The sequence below is a fragment of the Mauremys reevesii genome, linkage group 1 (genome assembly GCF_016161935.1).
Source record: "Mauremys reevesii isolate NIE-2019 linkage group 1, ASM1616193v1, whole genome shotgun sequence".
In the NCBI taxonomy this organism is placed as follows: Eukaryota; Metazoa; Chordata; order Testudines; family Geoemydidae; genus Mauremys; species Mauremys reevesii.
In genome coordinates, this window is record NC_052623.1 from 172567141 (window position 1) to 172582137 (window position 14997).

A 14997-nucleotide genomic window follows, 5' to 3' on the forward strand; every position below is an offset into this window, starting at 1 on the left:
ATCGTTTGGCTGCCTGCTCTGTCCAGTGCTTGTAAGATTCTGTGGAAGAGCAGCGACTTTACAAGGGAGCATTGCACAAGTTCCTCTTCTCCGGCTCCTCCCACTCCCTCCCAGCGCTTCCTCCACAGTTGGTTGGCGGCGCTTAGGACTTTCGGGGGGAGGGGGGAGGGAGGAGCAGGGATGCGGCTGCTCCGGAGAAGAGGTGGAGTAAGGGTGGGAAGAGGTGGGCCTGGAGTGGAGCGGGGACAGGAAGAGGCGGGCCTGGTGCATTCCCGCCAAAGTCAGTGCCTGTTCTTCTCCAGTGAAGCTGCCACTGCTGCTGCGAAGGTACTTCCTAGCGTCCTTGCCTGCAGTGGGCTGTGCCTGTGTGGGGTAAGCCAGGGGCACCTCCCACCCACAGTACTGTACAGTATATAATGCCTTTTGTCTGCCCAAAAATAATTTCTTTGGAACCTAACCCCCCACATTTACATTAAATCTTATGGGAAAATTGGATTTGTTTAACATTGTTTCGCTTAAAGTTGCATTTTTCAGGAACATAACTACAACGTTAAGTGAGGAATTACTGTATAACTGTATCTACATTAAGAGGGTTTTCCTGGCATAGCTATACTGGCAAACTTTTAAGTGTAGACAAGGCCTAAGTACCAGTGGAGTATTCAAGCATTAATAATATTTGCTCCTCATCCAGGTATTTCGACATATTTTGCCACATTTACATTGAGTAGTACCTTACACCATGAGTAGTCTCATTGATTTCAAGTCTACTCATGTTGTAAAGTATTAACTCGGGATAAGGAGTGCAGAATATGGCCCCACTGTATTTATATTGTTGCATTTTTAGGTCAGTCACTGTTTCCAGAGAAGTGGGTGGTGCTGTTTGGTTTTGAGATTGGGTTTTTTGAGGAGGAGGGAGAGTGTGGGTGGAGGGTAGGATTGGCCTTTATTCTTTTAACTGTGGCTTGAATTCCCCTCAGTTTGTAGGCTGTAATAATAATGAAAAAATAGTGAATTGTTTTAATCTCAAGAGCTTGAGTGAATGAGTGTGGCCGAGTAGATTTGCATATTTGGAACATTACTGTTGAACAGTATACAAAGGAAAAATAAAACACTAAAATTATAGCCAGCAGTGCAGGGATGTTTGGTTTCAGGTTCTGTTTCTTTCACCTATGAGATAGTTTAAGCACAAAAACTTTCCATATGATTTTCTGATATTGCACTCTAGGGGAAGATCACAATGATTCAGCCATTTAATGGATATAATGGAAGCATTCACAGCTCTGCAGTTGTTTGTAATAAATGGAGCTTTCATTATGCCTTTATTTTTTGGTAGGGTCATAAGAAGACTCTTTGGAAATGAAAGAATATCTCAGAGTCTTTTTTCAGAATTTTTATTTTTTTTAATGTGCCTATTGTTCCAAAAGTGGCTAACTTGGTCCGAGAGAGAACTGGATGAACTTGACAGCTGGAAGATCTCAGTCACATAGGCTAATGTTGCAGCATTCTGTTACGTTACAAATAAGGGGCTTCCCATGTCTCACGTTTCTAGGCTTGGGTCAAAGTGTGGAACACTTAACACCTGTTGGTGAACACTAAGGGTTAGACCAATAAAGAGATGTAAGCACCTTTAGACACCTACATCAAAAATGTAAACCCTCCCAACTCCTACACAGCTGCTGCCTAACCCTGTAGGTAAATAAAGTCCTCAGGTGTCTACGTTTCCGCCAGTAAAGACCTCTGCATTTCTGTTGGTGGGCATGCACAAAGCCATCTAATTCCTGATACTGCTGAGCTGCTTAGCATCTAAACCCTGGCAGGATTCTCAAACTAGGCAATTCCCTGCCTATCTCAGCTGCAGGGCCTGCTCTGGCAGAGGTTCCTGGGGACTATCTACAGGATCAGGCCCCCTACAGAACAAAGAGTTGCCGCTGTGCCCATTGTGCCCAGTAGTCAGAGCATGAGAGATTGAGGTTTAAATCCCCCCTCTGAGTAATTCAGAACAGGTACTTGAACCCAGGGTCTCCCGCATCCCAGGTGAGTGCCCTTATTTTAGTGTTTTATAAAATACTTTATATATGCATTGGGCCAGTGAGAATGACTCTGTAGCCCAGTGGTTAGAGCACTGTCCTGGGAGACCCCAATTCCAGTCTGCTGTAATAACTATACAAATGTTTTATAAAAAAGTGTGGAATAGCTTCAACAGGAGAGATTGAGAGGGACCCACCCCAGAATAGCCCACTGTCTGATAGCTATGACACACCTGCAGTGTGGAAAGCCTGCATTCAAGATGAACAGAGTGGGGACTTGAATCTGGGTCTCCCACATCCTGGGCAAGCACTCTAAACGCTGGGCTATTGGCTATAAGAAGGTGCCACCACCACTGTTCTTTGCAGGAAAGGGCTGGCTTAGGTGCCTACCATCAGGAGAGGGTTCACAGCTGTGAATACTGATGGGAGTCAGGCATCTAACTCCCTTTGAGGGCATAAGCATTTCCTTCTGGCTAGCCTAGGTGGTTCTTCAGTATGATGGCCTCTGTGAATCCCATTCGTAGGCCCCTGAGTCTCCCTCTTTACTGTATAAAGAGCCTGGATGCCTCACTCAGGGCTGAGGATTCCCTTGGGCACAAAACACTGAGCCTAAGTCCCTTTTGTGGATCTAGAGAGGCCCCTGGATCCAGATTTAGACACTTGAATAAATGGTCTGATTTTCAGAAGTGCTGGGCTCTTACAGTTACCAATGACTTCAATTGAAGCAGCTGGGCACTCCGAATTTTGAAATGCATTCCAGGGCTGACACTTGTATATGAAAACCAACACATTATAAACCCTGTTTTATTTATAACTTTCAGGTTTTCGCAATGCTCTCTTTATTCTCTGCATTGTAAGATATCCTATTGTAGCTTATTTGTTATTGAACAAAGTATCAAATTAGAAGACATAAAATATACATAACAGTATCCACAAGGTTGCTATCTAAAATCCTGGTTTGAAAGTAAAATGATGCACAGAATAAAAATATTCAGTAAACTGTGTTTTCTCTTTGTAAAAGTCACGACTATCAATACTATCTTGCACATTGTGCATGCTTCACTGACTGCGCAGAATAACAAGACTGAGCGAGCCTAGGGTGTATCATAAGGGCTAATGTTGGTCCTCAATATCAGGAGCTCTTCATGTATACCTAAAAGAAGAATTTTGACCCAAAGTGTAAGTGCAAAGGGCTTCCTTCTTCCAAATGGTTTGGAACTACAGTCTGATTAATCACTTTGGGCGGAAAAGTAACTGGGGTAAATTGAACCCCTATGACTGTTGTTTTGTTTTGTTTTAATCATTGTACGAGTATACATGACGGATGCACGAGACGATGTGGGAAAGAATAACCAAATTGAATTTGCTTCTTATTGTTCACAATAGAGAAGGTTCTCCTAAATCTGTGGGCCTGGAGTTGGACAGGTACACAATTCTGCGTACTAAAAAAACATTCTGACTCAAAATACAGCAAAGACAAGAACAATGCAGATGGAAACATACCACGCAAGCACCTTGGGATGCCCTTGGAATTACTAATGGGAAACTTTACCTTTTTCTAAAGAGAAAAGAATAGTGATTTTCCTTCTAGGGGGAAAACTGCATAATGGGGTGGAGGAGAAACTGTCCTGCACATTATTTAAAAGTATTTATGCCCGGCCTGGAATGAGACAATTTAACATACAGTAAATTGAAAGAATGACCTGGCTCAATGTTCTAGGTGACTTTGAATTAACTGTCTCATTTTGTATGTGTCTGGGATCTTCATGTTTGTTTAGATGCTGTGATGGGTTGATTTCTGTGGTATTTCCAATAATCAATATGCATTTTTGTTTAAAATGAGGAACGCTGAAGAGGAAAGGATTTCTTTCTTTAAACTGCCTTTGGCTGAAACTGACTGTATATTTCCTCTTACATTGCAGAGGCACAGCAATAGCAGGGATTGTATTTGGTATCGTATTTATCATGGGAGTGATTGCCGGCATCGCCATCTGTATCTGCATGTGCATGAAGAACAATCGTGGAACTCGAGTAGGGGTCATCAGAACTACACACATCAACACCATCAGCACCTATCCGGGTGAGGTTGCTAAGTTACCCCTTCATAAGATTGCTAAAGAATTCCATAGGAAATGTTCATAACAGAGCTATATTCTTTAATCATTATGATTTCATAGCAGTGACAATTTTACCCACAGAAATCATAAACCCCCCATTAATGCCGCAAACCTGAGTAGTGCTGCAACCCTGGCCACCCCATTGCAACACCCAGAACAGGGAACCAAGGACAGGATCCACCACTACAGGTCGAGTGTGGACCAGGCACGCTCTCCAACACCTCCCTCCCCATCTTCAGGCCTCCTCTCCAGGCCAGGATTAGATCTGTCGGGGTCACAGGTGGTCAGTGCCCCTCTTGACTACAATAAGAAGAGTTTAGTTAAGTGCAGCCATTAAATGGGGAGGTTACATCCACTTTTGGTTCATAGTAAGCAAAATAAAGCCATAAAGATGTCAACAAAGGACAGTTGTTCCCAATAACTGAGGGCATGTCTATGCTGCAATTAAAACTGGTCTGTGCCAATGGACTCGGGCTCACGGGGCTGTTTAATTGCAGTGCAGACATTCGGATTCAGGCTGCATCCCGAGCTCTGTTACCCTTCCACCTTGCACGGTCCCATGACCCAGGCTCCAGCCTGAGCCCAAGTGTCTACACTACAACTAAACAGCCCCACAAGCCTGAGTCATTTAGCATGGGCCAGCCATGGCAATCCAATTGCAGTGCAGACATATCCTAAGATACTTCAAAAACTACTCCAGAGCAGTGTAAAGTGCACCCTGCCATCCCATCAAATGTTCAAGAGTTGGGGGGGTGTGGTTTCAGTGCTTGGGGAAGGTCTATATCATGGAAAGGAAGTGTTTATCTAAATAATTTAATACTATCTGCATCTCAAGCTTCTGGAAACCTGACATATTGCAGATTGGCCTGGATTCACAACTGCAAGTGGTTTTGGAAGAGGAAATCTCGATGTGGGATCATTTTGTATTGTTCCACCCAGGTCATATCAGAGGGCAGATTTTGCTGATCCACATCCCCCTCTGAAGGTTCTGCTGAGCCACACACCCCACAAAGTTCATTCCTCAGACCTTCCCTTGTAGGCTCCTTGGAGCAGAAATTGTGTCTCCTCTTGCTTCTCTGAAGCACCTAGAACTCTTTTGAATGCTTAGTAAAGAATAATAAATTTTATTTTAAACACATGAACATTAATATTAAAATATACACTATATTTCCAAGTTACAGGCTACATAGTCAATCCCTAAAATACTGTGCATGGTTTGCTATGGAAAATACAAATGCTACTAAACTAAATATATTCTAGCTTTCCACCATCCAGCCCTTTCTTAATGGCTTTGTGTTACTTAAGGAATAATGATCATGATGGCAGGGCATGCAAGGCAATCAGTTGTCTATCATGTCAGTTGCATGTCAAAGCGAAGCCAGGGCATTTGATACCCCTATAAATGGGGTTGGTGGTTATGTTCCAATATCAGAAATGAATACCTGTGATACAATAAGGCTGAAAAACAGCACAAGAAGCCATGACGGAGAGAGAGAGAGGGAGATCTTGTTATATTGTCTCAGGAGAATGTGAAAGTACCATGCAGCTGATTTTCCAGGTATCAAATTAGGGAAATTGCTTTGGTGAATAATTTTTTAAGGACAGGTCTTCTAAAAAAACAACCCGATGTGGCCAGGTCCTGTAAACAAAATCTTTTCAAGATAAAATACTCCTTGTGGCATGGAAACAGTAGAATCACATAAAGTACATTGAAGGGCCCATTCCTGGAGCATCTTATGTGCCTCCTGCAAATTCCAGGGGTGGGAGTAGAGGGCTCTTAACACTTGGCAGAATTAAGTCCTTAATGCTAAGAGCTGTCTGTGAAAATGAATAAGGGCTTTTTAAATATTATTAAATATTTGTATTCACATGCTAAGAGGCAATCCCTGCACCAAAGAGCTTACAGCCTAAAAAAATGTATCAGTTGTATGACCTGGGCTAGTGTCTTATTTTATGCTCTAATTTTAGCAACTTTATTGAAATTACCCTAAGAAGGGTTTTGTGTTTATATATTTTAGGAACAATAAAATCAGTCACGCTGCACTGTAGGAATTCCCCTTGCCTTAAAAATGGGATTCTGTACCATACTTGGGTTCAGCAGCAAAGATAATGCCACTCCAGACTGTACTATTTTTGCATATCTCCCCGTTTCACTACATAGTTAGTAATGTGTCCATACTGCAGTCTCCTATACTCAACGTATCTATCTTCCCACTCACTCCCATACTTGCCAGCTGCCTGAAACTTAGCTATAATCATCCTCATTATAGAAACACTGCTTTGCATAACATAGAGAGTTCAGTAATAAAGAGTACTATAGGACTCATTAGGATTCTCAATCATGAATTGCTAAAGAGCAAAGTTAGCATGCAAAAACAAAATGGAGGTCTCTAGACATCTTTTCTCACTGTGTTTCATCCTTATCCATTCATCTCCAGCAGGAAGCATTTTAGTTCTCCATTTTCCCTGTCCCTGGTATTAATATCCTTTCAGGGGGGAGGCTCTGTGCTTCAGCAGAAGCAGTTTTTGGAGGATGGCACAGACTGTGAGAAATTATTTCTCCCACCCTAGCTAGGAGCTGTCTTTGAGATAGGTGGCAAGCTATGGAAATCTTTTCCTTCTGCCTCAACTTCAGCTCTGAGTAGATTTTGGGGAAGTGCCATCATCTCTCCTTTGCACTAGGATCTGATTTTCCCCTGCAGTGCACACATCCTGGGTTCACATGCTCTCACTATCATCAGGCAGTCCAACCTCTTATCAGTGTAGCCTCAAGTTGGGGAGGTGGGACATCTCCATGATGAGATGTGGGGCTGTGAAGAACCACACACTAGGACAGTGGTTTTCAAACCTTTTTTCTGGCGACCCAGTTGAAGAAAATTGTTGATGCCCGTGACCCAACAGAGTTGGGGATGAGGGGTGTCGGACTGAGGCAGAGGGTTGGGGTGTGGGGGTGAGGGCTGCGAGGTGGGGCTGGGAATGAGGGGTTCAGGGTATGAGAGGGAGTTCTAGGCTGAGGCAGGGGGTTGCGGTGCGGGAGGGGGTCAGGGCTCTGGGCTGGAGTGCAGGCTCTAGGGTGGGGCTGGGGATGAGGGGTTTGGGCTGCAGGAGGGGTTTCTGGGTTTGGGGGGGCTCAGGGCTGGGGCAGGGGATTGGGGTACAGTAGGGGGTCAGGGCTCTGATTTGGGAGTGCAGGCTCTGGGGTGGGGCCAGGGATGAGGGGTTTGGGGTGCAGGAAGGGACTCCGGATTTGGGGGTGCTCAGGGCTGGGGCAGGGGATTGGGGCACAGGATTGGGGCTTACTTCGGGTGGCTCCCCGTCAGTGCCCTGGAAACAGCCAGCAGCAGGTCCGGCTCCTAGGCGGAGGTACGCAAGTGGCTCCATGCAGCTCTCACCCACTGGCACCACCCCCTCAGCTCCTATTGGCTAGGAACCTCAGAGAAGACCTCAAGCTTTGTCCCACAATGAGTAGAGCTATTTGCTACAGGAAACCTTCCCCACCTAAATCGTATTGATTTGCTTAAATTATACTTTTCAAATTAATTCTGCTTCTCTTTCACTTTCAGTGGCTCCTCCACCTTATAGTTATGAATATGAGATGGAATACGCAGCAGATCTACCTCCACCTTACACTCCAACTCCACCGACTTCAATACAGTATCCGCCACCTCCTCCTTACCCTGGATATTCAGGGAAATAATTAATGGGCTTTAAAGAGATACAAAGTGCCTGTTGAATCAGCCAGCACATTATGGACAGATATTGTTGGCTCAGGAGCAAATAGGATGGGGCCTACATCCACATTTGCTGCCTGGTGTTAGTGTAACAGAGGACAGTTGCTGTGGCTCAGGATGACTTCTAAAGGATGAAGAAAAGTATAGTCCATCCCAGATCACTGTAATTCACAAATAAACTAAAGCACAATAAAAGAAACAGCTACTAGGATTTACAGCCTAGTCAACAGTGGTTGGCAACATCCAAAATTCTGCTGGCTTTCTTTAGCAACCTGTTAAAGTGAACTGGAATATAATTTTTCCATTTAAAGGAATGTATGATAAAAATGGTGAATAAGCTTCCTCTTCAGAGCAAGAGATACAGCAGTTGGGGTCTATTCTGGGAGGAAAATTCCAACTGTTGTCTACAAACCTGTATCGTATCTTTCCTTGAAGTGGTGCAGATAAGGAAGAACAAGAAAGATGGAAGCTACTTATTGACTTCCATTCCAAAATAGGAATACCAGATGACCTGTTCAGCATAGCAGTATTTAGGATCTGATAGGTATATTGCAAACAAGAATCTTATTAAAGTCATTCAGTGGCCAAAATATGACTGATGTAACTACTTTTGACCAAAACACAGGGTATTTTAAGTGCCTACTTTTAAAGAGATTAAGTCTGGTTTATAGCCTATAATCTAAGTATACAGAACGTTTTTGTATGTAGCTTTCACTATAAATTATAGACAAATCTTTTTATATGGATTTAAATACTGTATACAGATTTTTAGGTCACTAGATAATACATTAATTTTGAAAGTAAATATAGATTCAGCAAAATCCTGAAATAGTTTTGGAGGGGAAAAACCCAAGGTTATTAAGGCTTCATAGATTTTTCCTGCAGTTTGATTGTTGATTAAACTGTATGAAGATCAGTAGTAATTTTAATTGAACATTTGTTCTGACAAGCTAATAGTCAGCATAAAGGAAGATGCATGCAGAGGAACTGTAAACGTTGCTGTCAACAGAGAAGATAGGGGAATGAGTTGTCTTGGTTATTTAAGTGATTGGGCTCCATAGATTGAAAGGGAGATCAGAGTTGGATTTACCATCCTGTTTAAGAACTGCACACACAAATTAGGGGTATATGCAGTTCTGTCCTGATCTCTTCTCTTTCAGAATCACTTTGCAGGCATTGTTGGTGAATGTCCTTCATTAGAGAGTTGTTGGAACAAAAACACCAACATGGATTTTTCTATTTGAATTTACTATTGTGTAACATTTACAGCTGTTGTATGGGCTTTTTAGGGCTTCCTGCATTATTTGTATGTGCCTCAACTTATGTAAAAAGTAGAAGAGGAAAAATGATGTAGCATATCAAGAAGTTTCGGTGACCAGAATTCACAAAGCTGTGGAAACAGCCTTTTTTATGCATATAAACTCCAGGTTTATGATCATGATTCTTAAGGCTCAGAATGTGTTTATTTAAAAACTAGCATATAGCCCTCAGCTGGAAACTGTCATGGGCATTCAATGTATTACAAAATAAGAAGAAAGGTGATTCACCGAGGACCTGAACCAAAACCTATTGAAGTCACTAGAAAGACTCCCATTGACATTATTGGGCTTTGAATTAGGTCCCAAATGAGGAGCACTGTAGGTGTTGAGGCCCTGATTCGGTAAGGTTCTGAGCGCTAGTGTAGCGTTGAGCACATGAATGATCTCTCAGACTTCAGTGGGAGTACTCACATGCTTACAGGTATTCGCAAGCTTAAATACCTCGTTGAATCAAGGCTTTCATAACTGTCTTTGCTAGTACTTTGGAGTAGTATTGGTCCCTTCCAGTTTGGGCAGTTTTACCCTCCTGAAAAGTCTACCTGAAGCCATAAAAGACTTTATTCTCAACAGCATGTGTTTCGAAGGACTGTTATGTGGCCTTTAGCCAAACCGAGTATTGTCTACTACTTAAATTTTGTAATCTATTCAGAGGAAATTGGACTATCCCACAGAACTTGGTTGTAGTGAGTTTCATAGCACCTTCAACAAAGAATGGAGATTTTATTATTATTCCTTTTGGCGCTGTGCACTCGAATCCAAAATTATCTGATTTTTAAAGTTAATCCAGCTCTCAGCTGGAGTAATAATGGTGTGTCACATTATTCATTAATATGGCTGCTCACAAGGGACAGGCAGCTGTTCCTAGATAGAGCCTAAAATGACTTGACAGTAGGATTCCTGATTATAATATTTTGGCTTCCCCTACTCATGACCATCTGTTAGGATAATGGCATGTCTGCCAATATACCAGTCTCAACTAGCGGTCAGCCTGCTTAACAGAGCAAGCATCATATTCTCTGCATGAAGTCCTTCCTCTCCCATAGCAATGCCACATTAGTAACCCGTGCCTTTTTACAGCTGATCACACCTGATGATGCTTTTTATGCCAAAATAATTGCCCATGGGAGAGGAAGGTACGAATGAAATGAGTACTTTTCCTTCCCTCATTTCTGGATTTTCTGTTCTGTAACAATGTACATGCATATACAAATACATCTCAGGGAGCAGTTTTACTGTTCCATTTTTATTTGATTAGCTAATGCTACATTGTACATTTAACCTCTTACAGTGTCCTGAACAGAACAGGGAAATCTAAATGTCTCCTGAATCATAAATCTTCCCTCATCATAAAGATCTATCTTATAGTGACGTTAGTCAGAACTAGTAATAAAGTACATCTCTTATGGGAAGACGCATTTCTGGTAATTAGTGAGAAATCAGTGGTCAAGAGAACCACAGTTTAAGTCACAGCTTTGAGATTGCACATCACTGATTGTATCATGTTGTAAAGATTGTCCTGGTGGATAAGGTGTCTAGATTGCATAAGTAGCTCCTATGTTTAGGACAGATGTGGGCAAACTATGGCCTGCAGGCCACATCCAGCCCATGGGACCCTCCTGCCCAGCCCCAAGCTCCTGCACCTGGAGGCTGGCCCCGCCCCGGCTGTTCCCCCTCCCCCGCAGCCTCAGCTCACCCTGCTGACAGCGCAATGCTCTCGGAGCCGGGGCTGCAAGCTCCTGGGGCAGCACAGCTGCAGAGCCACAGCCTGACCCGCTGCTCTGTGCTGGCTCCAGCCGGGTGGCACGGCTGCCCATCCTGGTGCTCTGGGCGGCGCAGATGTAGTTCGGGGTGGTGGTCAGGGGGCGGGGATGTAGATAGGGGTCAGGGTGGTCAGAGGGCAGGGAACGGGGGGTTGAATGGGGGCAGGGATTCCTAGGGGGAAGTCAGGAAGGAGAGGGGAGGTTGGATGGAGCAGTGGGGAACAGTCAGGGGCAGGGGTTCCAGGGGCATTCAGGGGACAGGGAGAAGGTGTTGTTGGATGGGGCAGGAGACCCGGGGGCGAGAAGCAGGAGGGGGCGGATGGGGGTGGGGGCCAGGCCATGCCTGGCTGTTTGGCATACAATTTTGGAAACCCGATGCGGCCTTCAGGCCAAAAAGTTTGCCTGCCCCTGATTTAGGAGGACAGTCTTAGAAATTCATTTTAGCATCTCACAAAAATAAACAGATCCTTTTGTTTGATGGCACCCCAGTAAGTGAGAGCCTTGGGGTGCACACTTTGTACATTAATTTTCTCCAAAAAAATTTGGGCCATATCAGAGGATGATTCAATGTCTCATAACTGATTTACATTATCCCTTGCCCTAGCTGATTGCAGAATGAAGCATAAAACTGCTCCTTTCCTGCAAGTCAGCTGGAATTTTATCACTGAAGGAGTATACATCAAGCCCTATCAAAGCAGATGATGATGTATCTATATACAATTGAGTACTTTTGGAGTGTTTGAGAAGAGGTTAAATGGCCTCCTTAAAGCAAACTGTGGTGCATGTACAATATAAGCAGATGAAAGAAAGTGTGGAGGGTTTATTAAATGTAAGCCACATGGCAAAGAAACAGTTGCTGCATAACAAGAAAGAAGAGTTTCACCATCTTAAATAGGCACAGAGTTGAATTTAGTTGAATTCAGAACTTGGGGCTGTGTAGCACTTATTAAAGATCTTAGTTGGATCAGTGCTATAAACCATTATAATTTTTTCCACTGTGTATCTTGTTTATACCTCAAGCTTTATTTTCTTTGCATGAATATTTAAAAAAAGTCTTTTTTAGATTAACTGATTTTTTCTGCAAAAAGACAATGACAACAGCTAAAACCTAAGGGTACGTCCATACTACCCGCCGGATTGGCGGGTAGCAATCGACTTCTCGGAGTTCGATATATCGCGTCTCATCTAGATGCAATATAGCGACCTCCGAACGCGCTCCCGTCGACTCCGGAACTCCACCACCGCGAACGGCGATGGCGGAGTCAACGGGGGAGCCGCGGACTTCGATCCTGCACCGTGAGGACGGGTAAGTAGTTCGAACTAAGGTAGTTCGACATCAGCTACGCTATTCGCGTAGCTGAAGTTGCATACCTTAGTTCGCCTTATATAACATCTGAAATGAAGAACTGGTGTTAAAATGGAAATATGTCTTTTGACACCTTCACTGCTCAACGCTCTTAAGTATTTAGGGAAATGGGGTAAAAATCTGTCTGGGGATAGGTCCTGCTTTGAGCAGAGGGTTGGACTAGAAGTCCCTTCCAACCCTGATAGTCTATGATTCTATGATTCTATTGCTGGTCAGGAGTCATTTATTCACCATGATCTGACTAACTTGCAAATGAATGGATTAACGTAAAGATGGCTTGCATGTAGTCACGTCTACTTTCACATCCCTCAGTCTAAGGTCCTACAGTGTGTTCTAATGAGAGAAAGAATATTAGAATACACTTTATGGCAGACAATGAATAATTGGTCTGTCTATTAATCTCTTAACCTGGCAGTGGACGATGCCACTAATTTGGGTTGGCATTGACCGTGCTGCCTTCACTGCTTGCCTTGGTGAATCATATATTGTGTCTCCATGCTCCAATTCTCATTGCAGCCTCCAGTAGCTCCACTTTAACTCATGACTTCTGTGCTGACTTAGCTATGGAGGGCAAGGTTTCCTATGCCTAAACTATAGTAGCTGCTCCCGTGAGCTACTCACTTGGTGGTGTACTTTAGCACATCCACTTAGATGGTTACCTGAGACATGATTGATGCTGTGTATTAGAATCTACATGATGCTGCTGATGAGAGCTGCATGTGCTCTGACACCCAAGACTGATGAGTCGTCATTTGTGGAACAGGAAAGAATGTGTGGTACTCCCTCAGTCATTTATTAGTAAGTATAGCAAATCATTATTCATTGCATTAACTTCATTTTTATTTGGTAATTCTTTATCTTCATACAGAATAATGCACTCACAAACAAGAATCTCTTTAGACACCATTCTGCTCCCAGAGTATATTCTAGCAATAGCAAGAGAAATCTATTTATGCATTAATGACCCATTTGGGGGATTTTACAGTTAAGTAACGATCAGTTAGAGGAGTTAAAAGGTCAAGGCAAAGCCGTAGGAAGTTAAATGTACTTGACTATCATTACTTAAATAACACACTCCAATGAATAGATCATTAGTGGTAATATAAACTTTTCTTAATGAAAAATTAAAGGATTTACTCTTTTAATGTTGGTTAGTTTGAAAGTGTAATGGGGAATGTTTAGCAATTTTAGCAAATCTGGAGGCCTTATTCTCAATAATGCCACAATGCAAAGATGATAATGCTTCATAAAGCAAGTAAGTCAATAGTAACAGTGCTCTATTGTCAAAATACATTCTTCCAATTTAAAGGTAATATTCCCGAGACCTTTTGTTAAACCACAGCAATATTTTTATGGATTAGGATTGTTCATAAAGTGCTAGTGACCATGTATTAGAATAATAATAATTAATAGCATTTTACATTTCTATAGCATCTTTCATCCTAAAGGATCCCTGAATGCTTTACTAACTAGATGTACAGGAATCTTTCAACCACCACTGAAATGTATTCAACCATGGAATGAAACAGGACATGTATTTAAGAGCACAGAGTAACAGTACATGACAGTTTGGGACAGGAAGCAAAGAAAAATGCCTTAATCCCTTGAAACTGGACACGGAATAAAGGTAGATGGAATGTATTTATCCAAATAGGAATTTGCCTGGAAATCAGGGTCTGCACAAGAAATCTTGAGAAAAGAAGTATGACTGGAGTCTTTAATGACAGCAAGTGGTCACTATTATTGTGTTGTTTTTATTTATCAATGCATGTATTTGTGTTGCAGTAATGCCTAGAGGCCTCAACCAAGATCAGTGCTCCAATATGATGTACATCCACATTGTAAAACTGTCCATGCCTTTAAGACTTTGCAGTGTACACACAAGGGTAAAAGAAATAAAGTATTATTATTATTATTATTTTATTTTACTTTACAAATGGAGAACTGAGGCACAGAGAAATTAAATGGTCAAAACCTTTGTCTTACATATAATCCAAAAAAAAGATTAATATTAACTATACTATTTTAATAAAGGAAATCAGAAAACTACAGATATCTATTAAAATATCCACATATAGCTGGTACAGTGGAAGTAGTCCATAGAAGGATTTGGGAAACTCAGATTCAGGAAGGTGATAATATAAGGTATTGGTGTCAATAAATAGATGAATAATACTTACCTGCCTCATCGATCTGTTGTAAGAATTAAATAGTCAATATTTATACAGTGAGAATGAAAGTCACTATGTAAATTTTAATTATTGTTATGCCACCCATGACTCAAAAATATTATTTTCAATCACAGTGAATGATGGGGCCCTTTGGGCACTACACAATGCGAATAATAACTAAGAAAGATTAACTAAAATCTACAGAGATGAAAGAAAACCACAGCTTGAGAGGGTTGGTAAGGACAATGTTTCACTATTAATGTAAAATATGGGGCCAGATACTCAACTGGTGTAATTTGGCCTAGCTCAACTGAAGTCAATGGAACTAGGCATGGCCAATCTGCTTCTACTGAAAATTCCTTCCTCAAACCACTTATGGCAACCAGTTAGACCCTGAGCATGTGAGCAAGGCCCACCTGCCAAGCATATTAGAAAGAGCACCGGCCCATTCCAGCCGGTGTCCCCTTTACAGACATCACCATCTCTGATGCATCTGATGAAGGACA

The 14997-nt window shown here is 42.4% G+C and overlaps 1 protein-coding gene across 7 annotated transcripts in view; it reads left to right on the plus strand.

The window, feature by feature from the left end:
* The window catches only part of CYYR1 (cysteine and tyrosine rich 1), a 197097-nt gene extending 187781 nt beyond the window's left edge, over window positions 1-9316 (plus strand). For 6 of the 7 annotated variants that reach the window (XM_039521176.1, XM_039521178.1, XM_039521184.1 and 3 more), the window contains 2 exons: window positions 3950-4107; window positions 7708-9316. In XM_039521176.1, coding sequence (XP_039377110.1) covers window positions 3950-4107; window positions 7708-7841 — 292 coding nt within the window. In that variant the 3' untranslated portion in view covers window positions 7842-9316. Of the gene's footprint in view, window positions 1-3949; window positions 4108-7707 lie in introns of those variants that run through there. The other variant, XR_005593098.1, reaches the window with a different exon arrangement.
* Window positions 9317-14997: the final 5681 nt, after the last annotated feature.